The following is a 21,407-nucleotide window of genomic DNA, read 5'->3' as shown; positions in this document are numbered from 1 at the left end:
GGCGGCTCGGCTTTATTGAGACATTTTTTTTCCTTATTGGATGTTATTGTCTTGAGAAAAAGAGAGTGCTGTGAAAAACAAGTACACAGCTAAGGCTTCCATAGAAGTTAAGAGCAGCCAGGTGCTGCTAATCAAATGGACTTGATTAACTAATCGTCAGCAGGTGTGAGCAGCTTTTGCACTTGGTGGTCTGGAGTGTTTAGGTGTGTGTTAATGAAATACCACAGTCTTCTCAGGAGAGGATGGCCCAGCAGATTTACACCAAGGTCAGGCCATGTGTTGTTCAAAAAAAGCTGTAAAACCTGCATCTCAGAAATTAATTATCATGTTAAATGTTAAAGATTATGAACACGTATGGCTTGTTTGGAAAGTTTTGTAGAAAAAAAGCTGCCTCTGTCTAAAAATAAAATGTATTGCAAGCTGTAGGGTGCAAAGTAGTGATGGGCAGATGAAGCCCCATGAAGCACTGAAGCTTTTCATCCAATTGGTTCACCCCAACGCGAAGCTTCATGAAGCTTCATTTGCTCTAGCAGGACACCTACTGGATGTAAAAATAATAGCTGGCATGAATTTGAAGAGTGTGGCATTTTGCACACAGCCTGTAAATGTCAACAACAAAAGGAGTGTGTAAAACATGTATATTGTAGTGATGGCAGTATACTGTGTATATTTATAGTGGCAGTATGGGAAATGATTATTTGGAAATGCTTGAAATGGAAATGATCATTTACTGTGAGGTGAGGTGTGGTTGGGGTGTGGACAGTAGTTGTGCTTTTGTAACGTTGAGGTATCCTGCCTGTTCACATTTTATTCTGTAAAAACTAAATTTTCACTGCTTTTATGACCTTTTTAGTGGGGAGAACATAGCTAGGATTTAATGATTTAACAAATCTTTTGAATCCTTTGTCCTCCACAATGCTAAATGGCTGGGAGTCCTCAATCACCATGCTGACCAGGTCTTCATCTATTTGAGATTGTTCTCCTGAGGAAAGACAATAAAGATAAAGCACAAATATAAATAGCACACACGTAACTTATAACAGTTGTATAATATTGTTATATCATTTAGTAACATTACTGCATCCTATATTATCATTGCATTTGATGGCTCACCTGGTCTTGCTCCACGATCGGTGTCCCCCTTATTCTCATGCAAAGCTCTGTAGTGCCTAAGCATGGATGAGGTGTTGCTGTTATATCCCAGCTCCCTGGCACATAGCAAACACTTCACCTTGTACAAAAGTCAAGACAGCTCAACATAAATTGTATTGCACCATCAGTATCATGAAAATACATCTTCTGTAGAAATACCTTGTTGGGAGGAATAAGATCAAAATGTTCCCACACAGGGGAGGACATCCTCCTCTTCTTAGCTGGCTCCATTCTCTCCTGACTTTCTCTCCTCACTCTCATAAACCTCCAAACGGTCTCCAAACTCTCACTAACCGCAACTCTCCATCAAACACCCACATTTTTGAATGAAGTCTGAGGGGTTTATATCGCTGTCATATCTCGCGGCAAAGTTCGAACCACTTCATGAACCAGTCACGTGGTACAGCCGGGCAGCGAGGCTTCGGACGTCATCATTTTCAGCTCCTCCCATAAATGAAGCAAGCCTCGATACGCGCTTCGCGGAAACGCCCCCTCCATTACTCGACACACGCTCCGAAGCCTCGATACAGAACGTCCCATCACTAGTGCAAAGCCAATGGAACAGACCCACAAGACTTGTGGAATAATGTCCTTTGGACAGATGACAGATGTCCATAATGCACACTGCTATGTTTGGTGAAAACCAAACACAACATATCAGCACAAACACCTCCTACCTGTGGTGGAAGGGTGATGATTTATGCTCGTTTACAGGAACTGTGCACCTCACAGCCACTGAGTCACCCATAAAGTCTTCTTACCAAATTATTCTAGAGACAAATATGCAGTCATCTGCTTGACAGTTAAAGCTTGGCCTAAACTGGGTCATGCAGCAGGCCAGTGATCCCAAGTACAGCAGCAAATCTATAACAGAATGGCTGAAAAAGAAAAGAATCAAGGTGTTGCAATATCCAAGCCAAAGTCCAGACTTCAACCTGATTGAAATGCTGTGGTCAGACCTTAAAACAGCTGTGCATAAATGAATGGCTGCAAACCGCAGCAAAAACAAGCTAAAGTTTCTCCACAATAAGACTGATAATTATACAGAAAAGGATTATTTCAAGATCTTATCAATAAAGGTGGTTCTACAAGACTGAATCATAGGGGTTAGTTAGTTTTTCTCAAACTGCATATGGGTTATGTTTAATTCTTGGCTCCTGTGAGTCAGTCATTTCTCAACCTTTGAGAAAGTATTTAAACAGACAATTATTCTCATGCCAGGCCGTAAGGCTATGTTGTTGCACTGGCTGCAGCTATGGAGGTCACTGAGAGGTAACAGCTCCCTGTTTAGAGGACAACCGTCTGTGCTAGGAGTTTGGGGGAGTGGTGGCTAAATAAGTCAGAGGTTCATCACGCCATTAAGCTGTGTTTTGCATTTGGATTTGCTTTATCATTACTTAGGATTTCACTTGTTCATGAGGTTTAAGAAGAGGTTGTGATTTAGGGTTTTAAAAAAAACACCCTCAAAAATAAGGTGAGTCCCAGGTCTGTCTCAGGTCAGAACACAATATGTTAAGAGCTCAAGTGAGCCACACCAGCAGCCTTGACACAGCACCACTAACTGAAGTCCTTGGAATGACAATGGGATTTTTTTTCCCCGCTCAAAGTGAATTTTGGCTAAACTTTCCAGGTGGCTACCTGCTGAAAAAAAGGTTTAGCAGAAGAACAGTCTCGTGTGTACTTGCAGGTGAAATATGAGACAAATAGATTTTGACTGTCAAACCTGCATGTATAATTGATTTGGTTGCACTTTAAAAAAAAAAATTTTTTTTGTAATTTTACACTGTGTGTGTGAGTGAGTGAGCGAGTATGGATCTCAGCACAACAACTACAAGATTAGCATCGGTTGCATTGCGTGCAGCTGCTTGTGCCAACACAAGGACCATCATCTACCCACTGCACCCGTGGTGTCACAGCTTTACAGTGAATCTGTGTTACCTTGTTTGAACAAGGTATTCAGCTCTGGTTAAAACCTCTTTGGGGCCCACCAACAGTTTCTCTACACAGTAAAAACCCCAATACCACTTATTATACTGTACTATTTCTTTGTGAAGGAAGTTTATTTAGGTCACAGGTGCTACAGAGCACCTGATATTGTTTGGTTGATGGGGACAACAGACAGGTTTTTATGTTCTCAAAGATTTAATGAGCAACTTAGAAAAATATTAAATTTTTAAACCTTTAAACTTTTATCAGTGAATCTTCCATCAAATAAAAAAGGATCAGAATGGAATATTTGAAAGTTTAATTTAAAAAAAGTGTCTGTAAATATATAGCTATTCTATCACAGATATTGGAACATATATTAGATATATATTAGACTTTTGCACTAAAATGAAAGGTCATTTTAAAATAAAATGTGATTCAGGACAATGATTGGAGGTAATCATGTCATCTATATTGGTGTGTGTCAAAAAATAAATTTTTTGTTCTGTATTTCTGTCTCTGTCACATGCAAATATCTGGCTATGACTGGTGTGAAAAAATAGTTGTAGATGATTGGCTCCAGCCTGATAACAACCTCTTACATGAGCAGTCAAGACGTCAGTCTTACTGGGGAAGCAGTAAGACACATTTGTTGTCAAATTAATAAATAATAATAAATACATTATCTTTTTAAAGAAGTGGTTCATGTGGCTGCTTGGGACTCGTAGATATGTTTTTCATGTGCTGTCTTAGCCATCCTTAGCAACCTGTTAACTGTTTGCCAAAGATGTAAGACACAGATGTTAAACATGACATGGGGCCAAAACTGGATGCCAAAAAGCTTCAGCATTAATAAATACATGTATTTCCAGGTCTTGAGAAGTTGTTTTAATCATAAATAATGCAAAGCAAAAATATTCATTTCTCTATGTGACAGTTTTATCTTTGTAGAGCTAGTATAAATTGTAATGCACATGTAAAACAGATACTGTTGCTATGTTTTGTTTTGTTTTAAACTCTGATGCAGTGCGTAAAAACAAACTAAAATAAGTTTGACACGTCAGAGCTAAGATATTTGGCAGCCAGCAGCCCTCAAAAACAACCACCGTTTAATGGTAAGTTCTAAACAAGCAAATTGGGTAAGACATGGGGTTTTGTGGTATTCTGACCTACAAAATTATCCGTGTTATTTAGGCTGACTTGCATATAAACATGCATCACGAGCAATAAATAGTGACACTTTTGACAGGTATGTATGATCACTTACAAGGAAACAAGCAAAACCCATAAAACTAACCCCCAACTCAAACTCATATTCTCAAAAATCAGAGAAAAAATACAGCTAAATACAGTAAAACAAACCCAATAACTGACCCATATCCATAGCTAAACTACTAGCATCAAAATGTCTTTCTTTGCTCTTATGATTAGTTTTTCTTTCAGTAATCAGTGACTTACTGAAAAATGTGATAAACACTTTTAATTGGTTCTTACACACAAACAACAACTCTTCTATTTTCTTATTCTGATTAAATTGATTAGTATGAGTTCTTCTATTTTCTTCTCTTCTTTATGTAATCACGTGGGAATTTCTTTTTCAGGAGCATCCCTAATGTGATTGGTTTTCCAGCAGAGGGCGACCTGACCCCAGTCCAAATATTGCTTGTATCCCATGTAGAATAGTGTCATCCTCCCTGAGCAGACAGAGCCCCTTCATGTTGCCAAGTAAACAACAACCCAATCTTTTTGCAAGGTCAGCGTAAATCTTAACCCTGTCCCTCCCAAATGTTGTGTTACTCATGCATATTCAGATTATTTGTCAATATATTCAAACCAAGATTGGTATCAGGGATCTCAAATCCATAATTGTTAAAGCAGCAGTATGCTGGTATGTTTGAAGGAGTATTGTATATAGCAGGAAAAAAATCATTTTACATTTTGAGAATATTGAGTTTAACAAAATATCCGAATGTTTTTTTTCCTTTGTCATTTTCATTTTATTTTAAATATTTTTTAAAATTGAGGAACCTGGAATGTTAGGCGTCGGTATTAAAAATTTCAGGCTCGGGCAGCAGTTTGAAGGAGGACCCAAGTTGCAGACAGCGGCGGTAATGCGAGTGAAATTTCTTTACAGTGTGGCAAGTGGCAAACAGGAAATGAGGAACAAGCTAGACATAAACTAAACTGGGAAAGCTAGTAACAAACAAAACCCAAAACCATAACTCACAGAATAAAACGCTGGGAAAAACATATGGAGGTAACACAGGGGATGAGGAGTCGAGACTGAAGACCAGAGAGACGGACTGTCACCAAGTTACACAGAATAACACAGAGGAACCGACGAGGAACACAGGCAGGCACACACTATAAATACACACAAGGTAATGAGGGAATCACACACCAGAGGGGAACACAGCTGAACCCAATTAAACACGACGAGACACAGACCTTCAAAGTAAAACAGGAAACTCACAAACAGTTTTACAAACAAACTCAGAGACACGAACAAAGCACAGAAGGGAGAACACTAAAACTCTAAGAACTAATACAAAATAAGAATCGGCATAAAACAGAAGATGTTACTAAAATGAAACACAAAACGCTGGGTCACCGGCCCAGTACCATGACAAAGTGATAAAGTCTAAAGTGGAAATTTTGAAGAAAAATTAAAATACTTTTCTTTGAGGGTAAAGCCAAAATTTTGGGAATAAAGTTTAAAATTGGAAAGTAAAGCTATAAGTTTGAAAGTCATGTCAAACTTGGGGCTTGACTGGTGATGCATTGGTGGAATCCTAAGTTTGTTTTAATGTGAAGGATATTTTCCTGTTTTTGCAGGTAAACAGTGTGATAATAAATATTAGTACTATCACTTTTCTCAACATGTTAACATTATGTCACGGTTCCCAGATTTAATCCTTGTTTTGTATTTCCTTCTTTGTGTTGTTTATGATTTGGATTTTTGGTTTTCATTCATTCCTGAGCATTATGAGGCTTTAGTACTTGTCATGTTTTACATTTGTGGCGTTATTAGTCTGTCTTTTCCCCTTCTGTTCAGTTCATGTATGCGTCGTGAATACTTGTTTCAGTGTGGTTGTTCTTCATTTCCTGCTTTATTTTAATAGTTGTCTTTTGTGCCTTGCATTTAGTTTTGCTTCCTTGTCTTGTCCTAATTAGTTTCAGCTGTGTCTTGTTTCCCTGGTGTTTTCTATCACTTCATGTGTATTTAAAGCTTTAGTGTTCCTTCAGTTTTTGTCAGTGTCTGTCTGTTCCTTGTCTGTTTAGAAACATATTCTAAAGTTTGGATGTTGTTTCACTTGGACTACTACACTTAATTAAAGGTTTGTTTTCGATTATTTGTTTGGCTGTCAGTCCTACATCTGGGCCATCCGTAGCACCTTAATGGAAAAAAAGAGCCTCTGACATTCTTTCTTAGGTAGTCTATATTTAACACTGAGTGCTAAAATAATTCAGCCATCAGTTGAGTAAATGTCTGTAACAGTGGAAAAGATGGTAAAGTTTCAAATTAAGTGGAAAAACTGAGATGGCTATTTTTGTTAACACCTCCACCTCTGGTCTCTGTCATTCTGATGTAACGCTACACGACCGAGCAGTTTTCATGTTGTCCCTCACCGAAACAAACACATAAAAAAAAAAAAAAAGCCCACAATGTGCACACTTTAATGAACAGAATTCACAATGAGGAGAACATCAAAACTACAGTATGCAGGGAGTAGCTCATCATTAAAACAAAACTCCTGAGATACAACAGGAAAACACATGTAAACAATAACCCAGTTATTAAACCTCAGTACATTAACAGATCTACAACCAAGTAACAACACAGCATATCAGATGGACTATATAATTTATTTACATAAGAAAAAAAAAGACAATAAAATAAAAAATAAAAAGGAACAGGACAAGAAAACTAAGTTTCCATTTGGTTAAAGCGACTTTCTCAGTTTACTTTACTTGAAGACGTTAACTTCATTAAACTATTCTGAGGCACCATAAAATCACTACAAGCACATTTTCTATTTAAACACACAGCCCATTAAGTAGGAGGCCTGTACTACTGAATAACTTCAGCTTACCGTATCTGTCTTCATTTACAATAACACTGCAATCAAAGGTAATTATAAACTGGATAAGCCCACTCAGGGTTTCCCAAGGTAGCTATTAGCATCTTCACAGGACAGCATATGACCAATGACACATGTGGACAGATCTACCACTTTGAAAAAGTTGAAAAGATCATTATACCAGCAGCAAAACTCCATTTATTTATTTTTTTACTCTTCCATTTATTAAGGAAGAATAAAATATACTGTTAGAAAAGTCTGGAGAGTTAAAGGCTCTACTTATTACTATTTACCCTGTTTCCGTTACCAACAATAGATGTATTAAAATGTTCCAATGTAATTAATTATGAAATAATTTGTGTGCAAAAAGATGTTAATCTTGCTGCTCTAGGTCTGTTGGCAAAACATCACCGTGCAGTAATTAAAAGTTGAAAATTACAATAAAATTAAGCCTATAATGTTTTTGTTTTGTTTTTTTAAACAAAACATATTTCCATACAACTTTCATCCTTACCATTTCAGGTTGGGGAAAAAAAAACAAATATGAAAAATTGTAGGAGAAGATGATTCACGGTAGGACACATTTTTTAGATTTAAAAAAATCTCAATGGCACATAAATATCCGGCTGGACTTTGCAATCACTTGAAGGTTAATAAACCCAGTTTACTGGCCAACGGACTGAATTAATTAGGCCTCAGTCCGGCAGGCTTAGAGGTCAGTCAGCATCACCCACGGCAACCACAGGTCACTCGGTAAAAATGTATTCCCTGACCAGTTGGCGATGGTTTGCTGGAAGTTGCTGGCTGGTGAAAGTGGTTGCAATGAGGTACAGGGTGTTGCACTAAAAACCTTGTAATTACTGTTGCCAGTTAGCATAAAGGACACCAACTTGCCTACAAACTCTCTGAAAAGGGTGATATAAACAGTTCTGCTTCAAAGTAAAAGTTACACGTTTAAGGTGCAATGTCACTCATTGAGCATTTGGAGACAAGTTAGCATCTTCAGTGCAAACTACGGATGAACAAAGAACGAGAGGGAGATTTCTGATCCAACACCTTTGCAACCAAATTCACAAAGCAGCCCCTCCCCAGTTGGTTGGAGATTACATATTTTTCCCTCAGCGAGCTTTAGCTGCCGTTAAGTACAGGGATTTAGTGCGCTATTGCTTGCAGAAAAAAGCAGGAATGAAATTGTTCCTCAAGATCTGGTTTTCTTATTGATGCTCGTCGTGGAAAGACAAGAAATATGAGTAAAAATAATTAGTACGAGGGCTCTTCCAGAAATAGTGGTGCTTTTTTTCAGGAAGTGATGAGTCCCAAATGTAACATGCTCCGGAGCAGGTTAGGTTTGTACCATCTGGCTTTGGTAAGATGAGAACTGGCTTCCTGACTCCATATAAACTAGACTTAAGCCTGAAGTTACCTCGCTAAGTCCCAAATCTAGCTTCACAGTACATGCCTCGAGACATGGAAGATGTACACTTTCTCTCTTTCTTTCTTTTTTTTTTTTTTTGAATATTTGCACATATTTGCACAAGTGTGCAATGTGTGAATAGTTTTATGACAGAATAAAACCAAACCAACTACATGCTGTTAGAATAACACTGTAAGAAAATGTATGCCTTTAGTCAACTAAACTCTAAAGTATCAAAGTTGACTACAGGTACATTTTAAAGGTATTTGTTTGAAAGTTAAAGATCCGGTCACAGTTTGGTTGTATCGGTTTATACCCCTTTAGTGGTTAGCATCATCATGTATGTGAGTTTTGCCACATTCGGGTTCTACAGTAGGTTCCAGTTACAGTCACTGCTGGTTGTGACTGAGCAGCCTGTTTGTAGATTGTAGCCATTTTTTGTCCGGTGGTCAGCGTGCTGCGATCCGAACCATGCCAGGATTAACGAAGGAGAAGTTTCTGAACATCGTCTGGTCTACGCTGTTGATAAGCGTGCGGTCGGCACACGATAGTCTGGGCTTCTCGTTGATAAACTCTTTGTCGAAATTACTGCAGTCGCTGGGTGAGGTCTGCGAGGATGAAGGGCAAATATTTAATTACATGCAATATTTCATACACCAGCGAGTAGATTAACAAGTAAATACTGCAGTACAGTATTTACTTGTTGTGCATTGTGTGCCGGGTGGCGGCCAGGAGCGGAGGCCCTGGAGGACTGACCCCCGGCTGCCAAGACTGGCAATAGGGACATGGAATGTCACCTCTCTGGTGGGGAAGGAGCCTGAGTTAGTGCGTGAGGTTGAGAGGTACCGGCTAGATATAGTCGGGCTCACCTCTACACATGGCTTGGGCTCTGGAACCAGTCTCCTGGAGAGGGGCTGGACTCTGTCTCAGTCTGGAGTTGCCTCTGGTGAGAGGCGGCGGGCTGGGGTGGGTATCCTAATATCCCCTCGGCTTGAAGGAATACTTCGAGGACCTCCTTAATCCCACTGACACGTCTTCCGAGGAGGAAGCAGAGTCTGGGGATGAGGGGAATGACCCGCCAATTTCCGGGGGCGAGGTCACTGAGGCAGTTAAACAACTCCTTGGTGGCAGAGCCCCTGGTGTTGATGAGGTCCGCCCCGAGTTCCTGAAGGCTCTGGACGTTGTAGGGCTGTCCTGGTTGACACGCCTCTGGTGGGTGATGGGCTTCGCCAGGGCTGCCCTTTGTCTCCGGTTCTGTTCATAATTTTTATGGACAGGATTTCTAGGCGCAGCCAAGTGGCGGAGGGCTTTCGCTTTGGTGGCCTCAGAATCTCATCTCTGATTTTTGCAGATGATGTGGTTCTGTTGGCTTCATCGGGTGAGGGCCTCCAGCTCGCACTGGAACGGTTCGCAGCCGAGTGTGAAGCAGCGGGAATGAGGATCAGCACCTCCAAATCTGAGGCCATGGTTCTCAGCCGGAAAAGGGTGGAGTGCCCACTCCGGGTCGGGGATGAGTTCCTGCCCCAAGTGGAGGAGTTCAAGTATCTCGGGGTCTTGTTTGCGAGTGATGGGAGAAGGGAGCCGGAGATCGACAGACGGATTGGGGCTGCAGCTGCAGTAATGCAGACGCTGCACCGGTCCATCGTGGTGAAGAGGGAGCTGAGTGTAAAAGCGAAGCTCTCAATTTACCGGTCGATCTACGTCCCTACCCTCACCTATGGCCACGAGCTGTGGGTAGTGACCGAAAGAACGAGATCGCGGATACAAGCGGCAGAAATGAGCTTCCTCCGAAGGGTGGCTGGCCTCTCCCTTAGAGATAGGGTGAGAAGTTCGGCCATCCGGGAGGGGCTCAGAGTAGAGCAGCTGCTGCTCCACATCGAAAGGAGCCAGCTGAGGTGGTTCGGGCATCTGACAAGGATGCCCCCTGGGCGCCTCCTGGGTGAGGTGTTCCAGGCATGTCCCACCGGGAGGAGGCCCCGGGGCAGACCCAGGACACGCTGGAGAGATTATATCTCTCGGCTGGCCTGGGAACGCCTTGGTATTCCCCCGGATAAGCTGGAGGAGGTGGCTGGGGAGAGGGAGGTCTGGGCCTCTTTGCTTAGGCTGCTGCCCCCGCGACCCGGCCCCGGACAAAGCGGATGAAGATGGATGGATGGATGGATGGATACTGCAGTACAGTGATTTTCAAAGGCTGGGCCGTGGTCCCCAAATGGGCTGCGAACAAACTTAAAGTAAGGACACTAAGGCTATCGATGCAGACTCCACTCTGCAAACACGCACAGCAGTCTGAAGTTTGAAAATAGCCACTATAGTCAATTACTGTGTAGACAACTTTCTAGATGATATTTACTTTCACCCGTCGGCCGTATCAGCCAAACAGCTTTTACTAGCTACCAGTTTTTAACTGAGAAAATTAGTGGATATGTTGAGTAAGTGGTTCCCTGTTGTACTTACTATAGTTGGTGTGAAGGGTGCCGGCACCTGCCGTTGCTCTAAGGCGTTCCAGTCTGTGCTGCTGAAGAAACTGTGATGTCTGATGTTGCCTTTGGTTCCCAGCCGCTCCTCAGGTTCCCTCACAAACAGCTGAGGCACAAACGCACAGAGGTTTAGCCATAGGGCCCTGAGAGCTATATGTATGCATTTAATGAACATACAGGAAACTACGGAGCCCTGCAGGTCTTAAAAAATTAAGACGGACTTTTGCGAGATCTCGCAAAACAAACTCGGGATCTCGCAAAACAAACTTGGGATCTCGCAAAACAAACTCGGGATCTCGCAAAACAAACTCGGGATCTCGCAAAACTTTTGCGCGATCTCGCAAATCAAACTCGGGATCTCGCAAAACTTTTGCGAGATCTCGCAAAAGTTTTAGCCGCATTCTTCCCGTTAGCTCGAAGCTAACGGGAGGTTGAGGCCCACTACAGCCGGGAGGAACACCGCTTTCCCGGCACATCGTGCCTCGAACTCCCGGTCGGCTTCAAGCCGGCATCCGAAGAATGCGGCTAAAAGTTTTGCGAGATCTCGCAAAACTTTTGCGAGATCCCGAGTTTGTTTTGTGAGATCTCGCAAAACTTTTGCGAGATCCCGAGTTAGTTTTGCGAGATCTCGCAAAAGTCCGTCTTAATTTTTTTTCTCCCATGTCCCCTGCGGGGCTCCGTAGGAAACAGTAAGAATCAGTTTCATCAATTTAAAGACCAGATCCTTGCTTTCTTTTCTTCCTGCTTGATCTTATTTAAACTGGCCACTGAAGCACTTGTCTGACCTTGATGAGTATGTCCTTTGCAGCTTTGCTGAGCCAGTTGGGATAAATGGGGGTGTCTGTCCGTATGGACTGAAACAGCTCCTCTTCATCGCGGCCGTGGAACGGAGACTGACCGATCAGCATCTCGTACAGCAGCACTCCGAATGACCACCAATCCACAGAGCTGTTGTACTTCTGACCCAGCAGGATCTGATACATTAAGATCACACAAACTGGTAAAATGAACAAGTTAAAGTGTGGGTTTTTCTTATTTTCTGTCATGCGCGTACTGTTACAGTGGCAGATGTTCACATTTAAATGGCCAGAGTTTTAAAGAATGAGGTCAATAACGTTTGAAAATAAGTCCTTATCAGTCAGATCTTGGGTTTCAGATTGCTCTAGATGTCAAACTAATTTTACGTCCTTGGTCACAGACAGCCCACTGTGATCTTTAAGCGGGCTAGACCAAGGAAACTCCCCTTTTCTGTCTGTGTAAATAAGTCTAACCACACACTAATTGCCTTAGATATCTTTGTATATAAAAAAGAAGTGTAATTTTAGTATATCTCAGTTTTTTCTATATGACAGAGAAATGCTGCAGTATCTGTCAGCACGACTTTTTGGGACTGATTTGTAATTAAATAATGTGTAAAACTGCAGAAAAAGTAGCTCACTGCCCAGAATATCCTGTAATAATAATAATAATAATAATTAAAAAAAAAATAAGGTGATTGTGGTAAAAATGTTTTTGTTGTTGATCTATTGCTTTGTTACGCTGGAGTAGTGGGGGAGGTCTTTATCAGCAGGAGAATCTGTAAAACTTGCAAATACTGTTAAAAGTCCAAAATGCATGTGCTCATTCACATTTTCCGAAACTGTCTAGTGAGCTGGATTTAATCTTTTTGTGGCTGATTCTGGTCCCTGGGGCCATATGTTTGACACCTCTGTCCTAGATTATCAGCTTACAGTTTTTTTCTACTCTTTAATATTTTAAAATGTGGTTTAACTTGTTATTTTAAAGGGGCAGTTTAGAGGCTTATTTCACTCATTGGCTGCACAATAGCCTGTATAAGAAAAGCTACTCTAACAGAGTCCAAATATAAATGTACAGACCTAGCATCAAAAGCCCTCTTTGAGACGTCTCTAGAATTTAGACCTTTATGCGTATCACTTGGTGGCCAGCTGTTGTTGATTGATTCTTTTATTCAAAAGGATACCAGTTTATTACAACATTTACATTACTACAGCATGCAAAAGATGTCACCTCTGGGGCGATGTAGTCTGGGGTCCCGCAGAAGGTAGAGGTCCGTACGTCATCCTGCATGTTCTCCTTACACATGCCAAAGTCTGCTATCTTTATATGACCATCTAAGTCCAGCAGCACGTTGTCCAGTTTCAGATCTCTGCAGAGGTGGAAGAAAATGATTCCTCTTGGACTATATATTACATGTTATGAATTCCAGTCCTGTTTCTGGCTCTCACTGAGCGCCTACCTGTAAATAATTCCTTTAGAGTGCAGAAACTGGAGCCCACAGATGATCTCAGCTGCATAGAAGCTGTAAGGAGACACAGATGTATGTGAGAAGAGAGGATAAAATTCACAGGAGTGATCAGATTTAGGCCAAACTAGGTCAATCTAGTTGAAATTCTGAAATAGACAAACCAAAAAAATCAACAAACTTAAAAGACAATTATGTCACAGAAATAAGGATCACATGTCGACTGTATATAGAAATTAACATGAGCACCATAAAAATCCCCATAAGAGACTGTAAGTTTGAAGCCTGAGGGGGGCCTTAGCTTCTGGGGTAGTCATTTTTCCAGGACTGATAGCCATGCTTTACTAATGCAGATAGATTTAAAAAAAAATAACCGGTGGCTTCCAGATTGTATATCTGTAAGCCCCTTTATTTGCTCTCTACACAGACTATTTACCCACGTGTAACTAAAGGATGCTAAAATGTAGAATTTGCACTAAAAATGAAAACCACTGGCAATCTATAGATAACTGCAGATAATATGTTTATAGAGATTAGATCTATTAAAACCTAATGTGACGAACAAGAAAACAAGACCAAGAAACCAAGGACAATGCACGGCCATTTGGTAGCGAATTCTCAATCCCAAGTGGTTACTTGTACTTCAGTGGTTAGACGCACTCTAACCACTGAAGTACACCAGATGTTTGTCTGACGCATGTCTCAGTCCTGCATCAAGTCACACCACAGGCATGTCAGAAGCAGAACATTTAGTCTGCATTGGGTATTTTATTTTGAAAATTGACCACATTCTCCATGCTGCTTTTATATCTGACTTCCTGCCCCTGTCGCCTACTCTGTGTAGCAGCTTCTGGGATGCTTACAAATGTGGCGTTGGGTGTATTCAGGGGTCAATCAACTCTTGCTTTGTTGTCTATTTTCCACTAAGTTGGACTGTAATTTCCTAAATGAGTGTCATTTTTCTATTAAATATGATGTGAAACTAGTGATGGAAACCAAAAACTCAATTAGAAAATAGTTTACTGAGGTATATGGATGTTTTTTTTGCCCCCATGCTGGTAATGATTAATCATGCAGGTTAAAGGCACATCTGCAGTGAAGGCACTTTTCAAACCTGGCGGTTACATCCAGACCCAAACAGTGCAAAACTACAGTTGTGTGTCACTGTGAGAGCTGCGTCTTTTGACTCACGTGGCTCTGTGCAAGTCAAACTTGTGGCAGTTTTGGATGTGGAACATAAGATCCCCTCCATTCAGATACTCCATGACGAAGAACAGGTTTTCCTGGATGCGAAAACACAGAGGTTAGGGCTATATTTGTTTCCAGAGAATTATTTTCAGTGGCTACCTACTTGCATGCAATGACTGTGCAAGTGTACATGGGTCATCACCTTAGTTTGGAAGGTGCAGTAAAGATGTGTAAGGAAGGGATTTTCCCAGGCTAGAGACAAAACCCTCCTCTCTACCATGGTGCACTCAACATCATCATCCATCAGCACCACGTCTTTCTTCAGAGCTTTTACTGCAAAAAATTCACCGCTCCTTTTCAGCTCTGCTAGAAACACCTGGAGAAGACGAAGGACAAATAAAAAGCTTTAAAAAACAGGTTTAGTTTGGACATATAGAGTTGTAGCCTGTTGCCCAGTCATTTACCATAGCTAGCTCTTTGTGTTGCAAGACTTTGAAGTAACAAGAAGTAGGTGGTTTTCAGTGGAAACTGGCTGCACAACACATTTGACCACAAGCCTCAGAGTGCTGTGTAAAGCCCTCCGTGCTGTGTGAAGCTGCTGGCAAGAATGACTAAAATATGATGCTTTGACACATTTGCAGAAAACGCCCCCCCCCCACTGTGTTCTTATAGAAATTCCACTAAGAAAAGGGTAATAATTAGTTTTTGTTGCATGCAGTTTTTAAGGGAAGGGAGTGTGTAATCACTTCTGTTTGTTTGTCTCTTTGTTAGCAGTTAAGCATCCACAGTTTTCAAGATATCATGTTTAATTTTTTTGTGATGGTAGATACCAAAAACAGCTCGGGCACATTCAGTTTTGATGAAAAGGTCAAGATCACACAAAATGTGAATGTCAGTGAAAACTTTAAACCATGTCAAGTAATATATCATATGAAAGAACATGTGGAGAGCTGTAAAACAAATTTTACATTTTAATACGACGCCCTATGATGTCACAATAATGCCATAAAGTTCACAAATTCACACACTGCACCAAAATATCTTAAAACCTCACGCTTGTAGATGATTTCAGCAAATTCTGCTCCACTTATATGGGTAAAGATAATACACCATTTTAGTATGTAATACTCCAAGGTCATAGGTCAAAGATCAGACATCTGCATGTTGTAATAAAAGGTTTTTCTACAGCCATTGCCCTTCGGGGGAGTTGTGCAACTTTGAATGCTCTTGTTAATATGTTGATATATAAAGTAACATGACAAAGATGCCACATCTTCATGCATGCTCTGCTCCGTGCTTTACTTTTCCTCTTTTGAATCAGGTCGCCTCTGCTACCTTGCCAAAGCTGCCTTTCCCGAGCATCTTGTGCAGGGTGAAGTCGTCGATGGTAAATTTGGGTTGGTGATCTTTCCTCGGGACAGCGTACAGAGGCTCTTCTGGAAGCACCTCGCTGACCGACCTGCTGACATCTCCTGGTCCCTCCCATGAAACACCCTGATAATCTGCTACAAGAAGCAGGTTGAGAAACACAAATGACATAAAGTATGCAGTATGTATCCCTGCCTAACGGAAAGGAACATTTTAGAAGTTGCATACCTTTGCTTGCAGGTGTAGCTGTGGCTGGTAAACCCATAACTAGCCCGGATGGTGCTCGCACCACTCCCGGCTGGGCAACACTTACTGGACCTTCCCGACCAATAATGTCACTGTCTCTGGTACTTCTCGCCTTAAAGCAAAAGGTAGATCCAGTTTCAAAATGAAGTTTTCCACAGTAAAATATTCCTTAATTACTAGTATTAAAGCGGACAATTATGTTCTCTTATTTGCTTTACTTTTTCTTATGTTATCTAGTGTTACACAGTCTTATGTTAGATCTTCTCATTAAACAAAGTTTCATATAATGAAGTCTTCCTGTTAGAGGTGCATGATGTCACAGAGACGGAATATCTCGTGCTATTCAAGTCTTCTCTTTGCAAGGAGCAATCAGAAAGTTGGCTTAAAGGAGGAGAAGTTAAAACTTCTAATCAAGGATGAATTAAGGTGCATCACCAAAACTCAGTATCAGATCAATTGGGATTGGTAAAGGAGGAGCCAGGGATCGAACCATCGACCTTCCGATCAGTAGGGTAACCTGCTCTACCTCCTGAGCTACAGTCACCCCCAGATTATTTCATCAGATTATTTAATCATGCAAAGTTACTCAGCTGGAACTGAGGAGAACACGTCCCTTTTAAGAGGTGTTTAAGTCACTAAAAGCAGCATAAAAACGAGGAAACAATTGAACTGGTTGAAGGCATTTCTGAAAGACTGCACAGCTTCATGTACCGAAGGTTTGTTGGTCTCACCTGCTGCTTGCTCTCGATGACTGCCAGAGCTTCAGCCATCAGTTTCTGGTTGACCCCGCAGAGGTTAGCCACTTTCTTTTGGCATTTATGGTGGACGTTCATGCTGCATTCTGCACAACATCAAACACAATGTAAACTCAGTTGAACACATAAAGAACATTTAAAGCAGTGCAAGATGGCAATATTTACACTATTATTAGTTATGCAAAAGGTAATGTATCAGCTTTTACTTCAGAATGGGGCAATATTAAAATTTATAATGACAATGACAGAAAAAAGCACTTATATGTAAAAAATGTTGCTAAAGAGTCCAATTTCTTTTTCACTTGATACCTTTTTTTCATGTCACACGTTCTTTAATGTTTGCACATGTTCCTTATATAACTGTGCTGTTTCTTAGCAAACTCTCACACATCTACAATAATAATGTTTCCCATTCCTAACCCCTCAGTCAGCTGGCTTGTACTGGAAATATGATTAATTTCACAGGGAGAACTTTATACTTTGCACCTGCTGTGGCAGCTGTGCTGTGTTTCTGTTCAACAGGCCAACACATGCAGCGCATATTTATGCTGGGAAAGGTTTGAACGCCCACTGTTGTCTCAGCTACTGGAAATATATTGAGTAATGCTGTGGATTAAATGATCATATCTATGTGGTGAAAACCATGTTTTATCAAATTTTGTCAAGTTGAATTTTTCAGATCAAGGTAAGGGAGCTCCATAGTTTGTTTGCTGCATGTGTTTCAGAGTGTGTTGATGGTGTTGTGAAGGAGTAATATAGCCGTGCCGAACCAAGAAACCCTTTCGTGGTAACCTGTGAAAGCCACTGCTGCAAAATTCTTTGACGAATGACTCTTTCTTCCTCGATGATTCGGGCCTTAAAAGTCCAAAATAAGGAAACATTTGCAATGCAGCGTAAGCCATTTAAAACCCACAGATATCTGCATAATGTTGTCTAGAACATTTAATCTTTTGGCAAAGGGGTTTCCCTGCTGCTCGGCGGTATCTGATCAACTGTGCTGAAAGGCAGCTCCCAGAAAAACGGGACTAATTTTAGAGTGAAGAATTAAAAGACTGAATACCACAGAGCTTGTAACTTCAGTCAAAACTGTGCCATTTTAATTTGCTTTTTGTCACTTAGTCTTCTGTCTGAAAACACAATTTTTGGTAAAGAAGTCAAAATACCTTCATCCAACTAATCCCACATAACCACTCCTCTGTCAAACACACTCAACTGTATAACGAAGCACAAGAAGTTTGGAGGAAATGACATCTGTAAGAATGCCATGACTGGGCCAACCTGACCGAGATCGTACCATTAGGATGCTGGAGCAGGGCGTTGCCGGAGCAATGAGTCCTCTAGACTCAGCTGAGCTATAGTGCTTTATTTTGAATGATCCATCCATGCAACCAAGTCCAGGCTGCCTTAAATTCTTCCAGGGGGAGACACTGACACATTCCCAAACCAGCCTGACCGTGTCCTGGACCGCTGCAGGGTCTCTTCCCAGTATAACATTCCTGAAACGCCTCACGTAGGAGGGGAACAGGAGGCACCCTGGCCAGACGCTTGAACCACCTCAACTGGCTCCTTTTGATGTGGAGGAGTAGAGGCTCTACTCTTAAACGACCATCAGTCTTAGTCTTTAACGGTACGCCAGCATCAGTTTTCCTTAACTCTTAAACCAGGACCTTTCAGTTCCTAAACTGAGCTAGAAATAAATTTAATGGCGTAGTGTTGCGTTATGAAAAATTTCTGTTATGACACTGTATGTGTGGCTTTATGTCTGTGATGTCACTGCTGTGTTTTGTCTTACCCTGCAGACATGAAAAAAAAAGTATAAAATCACACAAAACAAACAAACCAAAACAAAAAACTCCCGCCTCTCACCCTCACATTTGAGCCCCTGCTTGGCGAGCCCCCACAGCAGAGTCCCGCAGTGCTCGCAGAAGGTGGGACTTTTGTAGTTGTAGACTTTAAACCTGTGAGGCATGTCGATCTTGAAGCGCTCCTTGTGGATCTAAAAACACATCGCACACAGATTGACACGGAAGGCGTCAGTAACCAAACACCTCTCATGTGTAAACGGCGAGATTTATTTATTGGCGTTAAATTCTCTCATGCTTTCGTACACATGAACTCTCGCTGACATGGAGCTGAGGAGAAGTGAAACGAGGGGGAGAAGATGACATGAGACCGGAGCGCCTGGTGTGGTGATACCTTGGCACAAAGCAACTCTTTCATTAGTAAGCATCAGAACCATCAGCTCACACACTTCGCTCTGTGTCACCACTTGTGGAATTTCTGTCGGACTGGAAGAGATGTGCAGCGTCATGAAGCAAATCATGTGAAGCAGACACTCACCATTGTTTCCTTGCTGTTTATGGCTGAACCAGTGCATTTGGCGATAACTTTGTCTATGCATTTTTTGTGGATTGCTGCATTGCACTCTAAAAGACAGAGAATAACCACGTGAGGAAGAGTTACGAAGGCTAATTGGTAGATTACAGGACAATGAACCGACACTCACGTCTGCACTGGTAACCCTGCTTGTTAAGACCCCTGCAGTGGAAAGAAAGAGAGATGAAATGACTGATACGATTGGGAAAAAAACAAGACTAATGTGAAGATTTGTGACTTCTTGGTCTTTTGCATACCAAACAAACTCTTTGCATACAGAGCAGAAGGTTGGCTGAGGAAAGAACGTCGCGCTGAACTCGTGACACTTGACCACGTGAACTTTGGCCTGCTTTATGGCGCCGCGTCGCTGGTGGAGGGTGAACAGACCCTCTCTCTCACGCTCGGACTCCGGGTCTCCGTCTGTGTGACCCACAGCATCTGAAACACGTATTACAACTTTAATTTCAAAGAAGAAAAATAAAACAATGGAAAAAGGTACAGTTTTATTCGGCTTCTGTGGACAGAGTGGTGAGACGCCGCTAAGAACACAGGATTTCACAGCAAAGTTTCAATTTCTCACCTCCTGAGATGTGTTTCTTACTAACAGCAGATTTTATGTTGAAAATAAATCTTTCCTTTTCAGCATTAAAAGCCTAGATTTCTTTCATTAAAGCTTCTTTCACTTACACTCATGTTACAAGGGGTCGCCACAGCAGACAGCCTCACCTATCTGAGTTGACATTAGCTTTGGTTGAAAATTAATTTCATGTTGAATTTTTTAAAATTTCACCTCAGTTGACTGATTATACAATTTGTGTTTATGAACAGCTGAGTAGGAACAGCTGTTTTAGTAGCTTGTGAATGCAGATTGTGGACGTTATGTGTACGGTTTACACCGGTTGTTGTTTACAAACTAACTTTTGGGTTTGGGTCAGGAAAAGACTTGGTTTGGTTAGCTAGCAGCCTTCTGTGGTCACCTGAAGTTTGCGTGCAAGATGCTGACTTGCCGGCATGCACCTGACCACTACTCCACTAAATGCTAGTCAAGGTGTGAAAAGTGCAATGCAAGCTGGACCTTTCACCTACATTTGCATTTTTTGAAGCATGCTGGTCGCTGTGAGCGAAACACGTTCTGTTTCTGATTTGTGTCTTGTTCAAGTTTCACTGCTGCTCGGTGCTCAGTTTGTGAGTGTTTGTTTATTGTCCAGTTAATCTTTACTTTAGTTTTTATTAACAACATCGGAGAAGCGGGCTGGACATTGTTTCCAGGGAATACATTTCATGTTTAAGAATTCTTTTAAATCTTTTTAGCGATTACAAAAAAAAAATGTGTTACAGAAAACATTCGTCGAGGGAAGAGTTCCAAACGTCCTCCTCTGAGATGCGTTTCTCAGAGTAAATGGCTTCAAACTGTTGCTTATATTTAAAAAACTGGTTCTGGTGATCAGTCTGTGCACATGGACAGGACACTGTATTAACAGTCAATGAGTGAGCAAATTAGTTGCAAATAAAATTGTTGTTGGATTAAAAAAACAAAAAATGTGCATTAATTTCTTTGTTATCAATAAATCTGTTATTTTTTTTGCTTTGTAATCGCTGATCTGTTGGGACCTCTGTTGTCTTTTCCACTCAGCTTGTGTTGCAGTTTCTACTGTCATCACCCATCATAGTGTTTGGTATTAGATCAAGCACAGTCATCATGTATGACTAAAAACTGACTGACCAAAGCTCAGTATGACTTTCATGTGTTCTAAGAGAGCAAACATGCAGAAAATGATCCTAAAATGTTGAATTATTCCTTTAAAACTGCTTTAAACACTGCATGTGACTTTGAATCAGCTCAAAATGTAAAATTTCTATCATTATCCTTCAGTTAGAGACAGGAAGACACCAGTATGTGTTTGCTCGTTGGAGGAAGTGTACCCATCACTATGCCACCTGTTGTTCCCTGCAGTGATTTCCTGTTTGCTTGGTCTATATTTACAGACACACGAGACAGCTTCTTACTTCTGAGTCTCAGTGCTTGGCATGGTGTTAATGTCAGGAAGGCACCAGTGAAAGCACAAAGCGCCCGCACAACCAGCTTACAGCCAGCAGGGGGCAGACGGTCAAAACTCTTATTTTTAGCTTAAGAAAATCTAATTATGATGAGACACTTAC

General features: G+C 41.2%; 1 protein-coding gene across 3 annotated transcripts in view; it reads right to left on the bottom strand.

Moving 5' to 3' along the window:
- Positions 1–6,742: 6,742 nt before the first annotated feature.
- Positions 6,743–21,407, bottom strand: part of prkcq (protein kinase C, theta) — a 38,837-nt gene continuing 24,172 nt past the window's right edge. For 2 of the 3 annotated variants that reach the window (XM_085251665.1, XM_085251666.1), the window contains exons 5-18: positions 19,505–19,685; positions 19,378–19,409; positions 19,212–19,297; positions 18,738–18,867; positions 16,848–16,957; positions 16,099–16,228; positions 15,838–16,007; positions 14,705–14,878; positions 14,506–14,597; positions 13,309–13,371; positions 13,080–13,218; positions 11,837–12,025; positions 11,029–11,157; positions 6,743–9,182 (exon numbers count right to left, since the gene is read on the bottom strand). In XM_085251665.1, the coding sequence (XP_085107791.1) occupies positions 9,024–9,182; positions 11,029–11,157; positions 11,837–12,025; positions 13,080–13,218; positions 13,309–13,371; positions 14,506–14,597; positions 14,705–14,878; positions 15,838–16,007; positions 16,099–16,228; positions 16,848–16,957; positions 18,738–18,867; positions 19,212–19,297; positions 19,378–19,409; positions 19,505–19,685 (1,784 nt within the window). In that variant the 3' untranslated portion in view covers positions 6,743–9,023. The remainder of the gene's footprint in view (positions 9,183–11,028; positions 11,158–11,836; positions 12,026–13,079; positions 13,219–13,308; positions 13,372–14,505; positions 14,598–14,704; positions 14,879–15,837; positions 16,008–16,098; positions 16,229–16,847; positions 16,958–18,737; positions 18,868–19,211; positions 19,298–19,377; positions 19,410–19,504; positions 19,686–21,407) is intronic. The other variant, XM_085251667.1, reaches the window with a different exon arrangement.

Source organism: Mchenga conophoros, linkage group LG17, assembly GCF_057382185.1.
Source record: "Mchenga conophoros isolate Kocher_MC1m ecotype Shallow Benthic linkage group LG17, M_conophoros_male_GT1.1, whole genome shotgun sequence".
NCBI lineage: Eukaryota > Metazoa > Chordata > Actinopteri > Cichliformes > Cichlidae > Mchenga > Mchenga conophoros.
Note: the sequence above shows the minus strand (reverse complement) of the source record. Positions and strands in the feature narration are given on the sequence as shown.